Source organism: Octodon degus, unplaced genomic scaffold (genome assembly GCF_000260255.1).
Source record: "Octodon degus isolate 3935 unplaced genomic scaffold, OctDeg1.0 scaffold00021, whole genome shotgun sequence".
Taxonomy (NCBI): domain Eukaryota; kingdom Metazoa; phylum Chordata; class Mammalia; order Rodentia; family Octodontidae; genus Octodon; species Octodon degus.
Window position 1 is genome coordinate 9,146,531 of NW_004524597.1, and position 7,573 is coordinate 9,154,103.

Sequence of the window (7,573 nt, forward strand, 5' to 3'; positions counted from 1 at the left end):
GGGATAAAGAGGCTCAAAGCTCCACACAGGGTTGTCCACTGACCCTGTTGGGGTTCAGAGTCAAAGGGTGGAAACAACCCACTTGAACTCAAGCTTTCTTTTTGTGTTCTCAGGGGAAGGCAGGGCACAGTAAGCTCTTTGAGCTATTGATGCACACATCTGCCATTCTATGTCAGGAGAAACTACACAGGGTAGTCATGGCATTGATGTTTATCCTTGCCCTTTCTTAAGACACATGACTCCCAGAGCTATTAAGTAAGAGGACGCTACTTTCTCACCTTGGACACATTCCCACTTTGGATAGATTTCCATCTATCTATGTCTATGCACCTAGACTATCACCCACATCCCTGTTCCAGAACCTAAAGCACCTTTGTCCATGGTGACGGCTCTAAGGATAGTTGGGAAAATTGAACTTGATGTTAAGTCTGGGCAAGAAAAGAACCCTGCATGGGCCTTAAACAAAAAGAAAAAACAAACAAAAAACTCAGCAAGGGCCAGGGATGTTTTTCAGTGGCACAGTACCTGCCTGACAAGCGTGAGGTCCCGAGTTTGATTCCCAGTACAAAAAAAAAAGCAAACAAAAGGGAGACTGTGCATGAAAACAAAGTTGATCCAAAAAGGACTCAGCTAACAGCACAGGTAGGGACAGTTATCATCTCAGCCTCTGGCTCTGAGTCTTCATCTGTAGCTCCAGAGGTTAGGACAGTGCTTGTTGGTGAAGCCCCAGAGGTAGTGGCACTCTCCAGAGAGAAGAGTCAACAGAAGACTCACCTCACTTGCCTGTGGCCAGCCTGGTGCTCTTATCAAGCAAAGTCTCAGTCCCTTTGTTCCCTGGTAGCCAGGTGCCCTTGGACACTGCTTTCCCTGCGCTTGTGTATGGAGGGGAGTCAGGGAGCCGCCCCTGCACATATAGACATGGGACATGTTGAGGAGAGCAAGACAGCAACAAGAGGAGTAAGGCTTTTCAAGAAATGGTCAGGTGAGGCTCACCCAACATGGGCAAATCTTGCCACAACGTAGGAGAAAAGGGGCCTGGCCATGCGGCCATGAGCCAGGGCTGGGTCCTGCTCCCTAGAGTGCCCCAGGGCCAGTGGGGCCCTAACACATGCTAGTTTGAATAAAACTCAACAGAAATGGCTAGCAAAGCCTAGGGAGCAGTCTCAGCTTCCACCCAGTGTCTGTGCCCCAGGACAATAGCACACCCACATCTATATCCCTCCCCAGCTTAAGAAAAGCCATTTTTATCATTAAACCAGTTTGGGAAATAAACAGGTCAAGGACACCGGGTAATCAATGGTCATTGGAGACAGGAGGTGAAGGGATCTTTTCTGTGTGAGCCTTTTGCTGGTGCCTTTGTGAAAAATCTACAGAAATGACAAAGTTGTTCTTGCCTTGGGGACATGGCAGTCAGAGACATATCTGTGGGTAGATTGGAAAGGCAGGTACCTGCTCCTCTCCCTGAGGGATTAATGGCCATTCTAGGGGCTACCTATGCAGGACGAGGCACAACTGGACTCCTCTAGAGCACTCTTCCTAAGAATAATAAAGCAAAGTAAGGAACTGACACATCCTAGGTTGTATTATAAAGCAGAGCACTCCCACTAAAGCATCAAAGGAAGAGGCCCTAAAACTGGCAAAAGATGCCAGACTGGGCAGGCTCAGATTTAATGGGTTTTCTTGAGTTCCGGGCAACAGTGAGTAACACTTTTTCCCAAGCAAAGTCCACCCTATGGGACCAGGTGACTAGCCAATGTGACGTGTTTCGTTCTACACAGAAACAGAAACTGAGTTAAATTTGAGAAGGGTTTAGCCACAACAAAAACAAGGAGCATGTGAGGCTAGCCATGAGACTAAAGCACCCCAGGGCTGCAAACACCATGATTTTCTCTCAGCACACACCTCACTCGGCAGAGAGCTATACATTTAAACCTTTTCAGACTCTCAGAAAGGCCAGAGGCCTCAATCCTTTACCTAGTGGCCATCAGCTCAGGTTGCTCTGGCTGGTTCCTCTGCGGTATCTTCTGGCCTCATCCTCATACAGGGAAGGACTTTGTGTTCTTAGGAAAACACCCACCTAGGTGCTAACTAGGCTTCTGTAACTGATAGCATTCCTCCTGTCAGTTTGGCTTGGTATCCAGTTCCACTGATGGACACTGCTAGAAGGTGGAAGTTAAGGGTGCTCTTCAACTGTGGCAGTCTGGCCCCTCCTGACCTCAGCAGTTTGTCTGCCAGAGACAAAGACTGTAGATATTTTGCCACTAGAGCCAATCCGGGAGGCACAAGAGGAGCATACAGGAGAGACACAGAAAAGAAAGGCAGTGCACGCACGCACGCACACACAAAGCTAAAAAAGCCAATGCCCAGAGAGCTGGTGGCTGACCCAACAGAGGTATGCAGAGGCTCCTGGGTGAAAGGAGGGGGATACCAGCCAACAATAGGATGACACACCAGGTTCCTTGGCCACAGCAGTAGTAGTGCATGGCAGGTAGGGCGGGGTGGAGGCAGGTGCATGGTTCCAACAGATGTTGGGAGGAGCTAGTGACACCAAGTCTGGCCACTGGTCTGGTTGGGAACTGGGCTGCCGTGCATGGGGCGGGGTCCCCCTGATCACAAGAGCATGTGGGAGCCTCCACAGAGCACAGGGAACAAGCAAAGTGACCCTGAATTCCTGTTTGTTATTGGTTTTGTTCTCTATGTGATTGTTTTTTTTTTTTTTTTCTCTTCTTCTTCTTCTTTTAAATAAAAAAAGCTGCAAGGTTTCTGCCTTCTGTGTTCTCCTTGAGATGGCCGGCAGGTGGTCTGGAAGAGTCCTGGGTGGCGGCCGAGCCGCACTGGGGCAGGTGTCCTGGCAGCAAGGGGCAGCCCGGCCGCAGGCTGTGTCACTGCACAGTGGCGTCCGGGTGGCTCTGGTATCGCTGCCTCCAAACCTCCTGGATCTTTCTGCACCACTTGTGAGCATTCCCGCTTGGATCCATCAGGTAATATGTCCTGTTAGGCTGTAAAAACAGAGTATCTACAGTTTTCCTAGGAATCCCAGCCACTTGCACCATGCCACCCCTTCTGCTGTTAGCACTACTACCTTAGAACAAATCTGTAAGCACAGTGGTCTTTCTTCATTCCACATGTGCAGGAGCTAAAGAGTAGACAAGCGACCCAGCACAAACTAAGAAAAAAAAAGCACAGGGTGTCTTCCCAGCCCACCTTAGAATTGAGCCATTAACACAGGGCCTCTAGACTGGAGAAACTGCCTTGGTCCCAGCTGCCCCTTGGTCAAAGCAAACACACATCCAAGAGAGGCACCAAGGTCTCCAATGGCACTGCCAACAAGAGTCCATAGGGACAGACTCACCGTATGGACAAAGAAAGTTTTAAAATTCTTGGCTTCTGGTCGGAGTTCTTGTGACCATGGAATTTCACCTTTCAGGACCTTGTTGACAGGATCAACATAATATAAATGTGGCCCTTCTGTGAGCAACAACTGTCGTCTTCGTGCAAACAACCCCTGATATTAAAAAAAGAAAAAAATAAAAGACTCTTACTACAGTTCAGGAGTGCTAACCACACTGGTCACCACTGCCTCATGAGAGACTGGCCTACAAAGCCCCTCAGTGCACAGGGACATTGCCCAGTTCCCTACTCAGTCACCTGTGATACCTGTTCCTGCCTAGGCCCAAGTTCTAAGGTCAGAGATACATAAGTATAGGGCCCTGCTGCTGACAGGCAGCCCATTGTCCCTGGCACTTAGTTCTTTCAAGGCACAGTGCCCTGTGTTCCATGAACCAGGCCACAGACTGCTGGTGTGGACACACTCATTCATGGAGGCTGCACAGCCAGGAAGGGCAGTCAGAAGCCCATGCTCAGTATGAGCCTACGATAGCACAGAGTCTGATTATTTTCTGACACTATCTGTTCAGTCCATAAACCATAATGCACAATGACCCTTAAGGGTCCTGTCTGTTTTTACAGTACTAGGACTCTAACCCAGGCATATCTAACATTGAGCTATACCTCCAGCCTATCTATCTATCTATCTATATATATATATATATATATATATATATTTTTTTTTTTTTTTTTTTTTTTTTTTTTTTTTTTTTTTTTTTAGAGTATCTTGCTAAACTCCCCAGGCTGGGGTCAAACATGTGATCCTCCTGCATCAGTCTCATGAATAGCTGGGGTTACAGGCATGTGCTATTGCACTTGGCCCTTCTAACAAAACATTTGACTATGCTGGAATATCAGATATGTCTTCCTCAGCATGACAGAAGTCTTGAAACAGTAAGCCTGGCCTTGTGCAGCAATGGGAAGCCAGGTTCCAGAGAAAGAACACCAGGCTGGCTTTTCCACATTCCTCTTGTGGCATTCCAGGGAGGCTCTGATGGCTTTCCTGAGGTCCTAGGTCTTCCTGGGCCACAAAACATGGAAATAATCTCTACAGAGAAGGTGCTATATCCAACACACTAGTAGGAGTCCAAGGAAGCAGAGTGGACTAGTTAGAGGTAGGAAGAAGAAAGAAACTGATGAAGAGAAAGAGCAGCAGGGATCCAACTCACCTTTCGCTTATCCACTGGACCCATTTTTAGTATTAAATTATTTTCTACAAACTGATGCCTATAAGAAAAAAAAAGAAGAATGACACATCCATAGAAATTCTCTGGACTCCTCCTTCCTCACAAATTCCCCAGGGTCTCTGGACTCAGCATGAATCAACCTCTCCTTAGGATCAGGAGGTAACTCCAAATGCAGGGTATGGAACATTCCTTCAGTATCTAGACTGGAATCTGGATCCCCTGTGGTCACCTCTCAGACTGAGGCACTTACACATCAGAGGAAAGGTGGTGGAGAGTGGTACCATAGTACCAAGAGGTAACACACATGTCACTGTCACCTCAAAAAAAAGCTGTGGTGAATGCATGAAGTCCTGGGTTCACTGATGAGGCCTAGCATCCCCATAGACGGGGGGGGGGGAACCCTGTGTTGAGAAGTGACGAATCCTCTTGAAAGGCACATGCTGTTGGGAGTAAACTTCAGGATAAGACTGTCTTCCTTAAGTTACTTTCTGTGCCAGTATCCCTGGGTCAGTACCCAAAATTCAGAGTATTTTATATCATAGATTCCTGAAAGACTTAAGTTGGACTTAGCTCAAGAATATCTTGTTTGCTGGGCTGTGGAACAGACCTCTAATCCTAGCTACTCAGAAGGTTAAAGCAGGAGAACTGCAAGTTTAGGGTCTGCCTGGGCAACTTAACAAGACCCTGTCCCAAAATAAAAATATAAAAAGATGTCAGACATGGTGGTGCATGCCTATAATCTCAGCACCCTTTATATTTTTTTATTTTGAGAGTATCTTGCTAAACTTCCCAGGCTGGGGTCAAACATGCGATCCTCCTGCATCAGTCTCATGAGTAGATGGGGTTATAGGTATGTGCTATTGCACCTGGCCCTTCTAACAAAACATTGGATTATGCTGGAGTATCAGGTATGTCCTCCTCAGCATTACAGAAGCCTTGAAACATTAACAGTAAGTCTGGCAGGCTGAGGCAGGAAGAATGCTACAAGTTCAAGGCCAGCCTCAACTGCATAGTGAAACACTGTTTCCAAACATACACACACACAGTCTGACAAAAAATATACACACTTTAGGAAAAGAAAAATAGTATGATGTTTTTTCAACAGATGGTATTATGCTCACATGCAGACCCAGGACTGTATCATATTACTGCAGAAAACCCACTACCCTGTCAGCTCTTAGAGAAATTGGAAATGCATGTATAACAATCAATCTCAGTGACAGTTAACTAAGCAGTAGTCTGCCATACAAATGAATGTCTAGAAGCTAATGGCCACCACTTTGAGAATCTCTTGTCATTGTTAAGGCCAAAGGTAACTTGTAACTGGGCATGGTGTCACACACACAGGTAACCCAAGAAATGGGAGGCTGAGGCAGGAGGGTCGTCTGAAGTTCAAGGCCAACCTGGTTATCTAGTGAGCTAAAGTCCAGACTAAACTACATAGGAAGGCCCTGTCTCAATAACAAACAAATAAAACAAAGGTAATGTTTATGAATCTCATGATGTCTCAATAAATTTAGTATTAAAATATTTATACAAGTTTTCCTTTTCCTGAAGTGTATATCTTTTTGTGGTGGACTCTATATATGGATGAGAATGTAGTTTAGAAGCAGCAAATGTGGCTACCACGCCTGAGGCCTTGGATTCAACTCTCACTCTCAACAGTACAAAAGAAACAGCACAACTTTTCAAAGGGGACAGAGCACATGCTTAGTATGTACCAGGCTCAAAATCCCTCCCTGGGTTAAACCCCAGCACCCAGGGAGAGGGAAATTTTTTCTGACATTTCTGCCACAGTAATAAAATATTGTCTTTTTTTTTTTCCAGACTGGATCTCTGTATGTAGCTCAGACTTCCCTTGAACTCATGATCCTCCTACCTACCCTTGAGTGCTGGGATTACAGGCATACATATAATACTACATCTGGTGTAACAAAATACTTTTATTCAAACACAAGAATTTGGAAGTCAAAGATATATAAACTTTACCTCCTAAAAGCTTAAGAGATTGTCCTAATGTCTACAGGTTATCTCATTTGGTTAAAGCTAACAGCTACTGGTTTATACTGTTAATAATACTGGGGATTCAACCTAGGACTTCCTCACTAAGTTGTACTCCTCAGTACTTTCCCTGCCCTTAATTTTTTATTTTGAAACAGACTCCTGTTATTGTTCCAGGCGGACTTCAGTTTTTAATTCTCCTACCTCAGCCTCCTGGTGGTGGGACTTTTTTTTTGGGGGGGGGGGCATACTATGGATTAAACCCAGGGTCATTTATTTATTTATTTTTTAATGTATTTAGTACAGGGTCTCATTACACAGATTGGACTTGTAATAATCCTCCTGTTTTTTTAGCCTCCCATGCACTGAGATTACAGGTGCATGCCACCACACCCTGTCTCATTCAGTCTCAGCTCACCTCGGAGGTGGGGCCAGCACAGTAGGCCCCTGCGTCTACCTAAGCCAGCGCTTTTAATCTGCTGAAGTATCTGGCCGGCCCAACCCAGGGTCTTTTAACCCAGGGTCTTTTAACTGAGGGTCTTTTCACTGTAATAGAGTAAGTGCAATGAAATGCCTCATCTGAGGTTTCTGTTGTACTTTTATTTGGGAAGGGCTTAGAACAACCATGAAAATATACCTGTACTTCTCCACAAATGGCTCACAGCACTCTGAAGAACTGGAATCAGGCTCTCTTGCCAAGCTCCACTAGCCCCACAGTCTAACCTAGCCTAACTTTACCCTGACCTGACTAGTCCAACAGCTGAGACCAGTGGGGCTTGTCAGGGAGGTTGCTCCACCAAGGGCCTCGCCTCAAGTCACAAATCAACATAGCTCATGTGGGCTTTAAGAACAACTAAGGCTGGGATGTGATGCATGCCTGTAACCCCAGCACTCAGAAGGCTGAGACAGGAGGATTGCTACCAACCTGGGCTACAAAGTGAATTCAAGGCCAGCCTGAACTGTGTACCAAGACCCTGTCTTAAAAAAGACCAAAGGGG

General features: G+C 46.0%; 1 protein-coding gene across 7 annotated transcripts in view; it reads right to left on the reverse strand.

Moving 5' to 3' along the window:
* Nucleotides 1–520: 520 nt before the first annotated feature.
* The window catches only part of Pdpk1 (3-phosphoinositide dependent protein kinase 1), an 87,304-nt gene continuing 80,251 nt past the window's right edge, over nucleotides 521–7,573 (reverse strand). For 6 of the 7 annotated variants that reach the window (XM_023711427.1, XM_023711428.1, XM_023711432.1 and 3 more), the window contains 3 exons: nucleotides 4,557–4,614; nucleotides 3,353–3,505; nucleotides 521–2,999 (listed from right to left, as the gene is read on the reverse strand). In XM_023711427.1, coding sequence (XP_023567195.1) covers nucleotides 2,883–2,999; nucleotides 3,353–3,505; nucleotides 4,557–4,614 — 328 coding nt within the window. In that variant the 3' untranslated portion in view covers nucleotides 521–2,882. The remainder of the gene's footprint in view (nucleotides 3,000–3,352; nucleotides 3,506–4,556; nucleotides 4,615–7,573) is intronic. The other variant, XM_004627848.2, reaches the window with a different exon arrangement.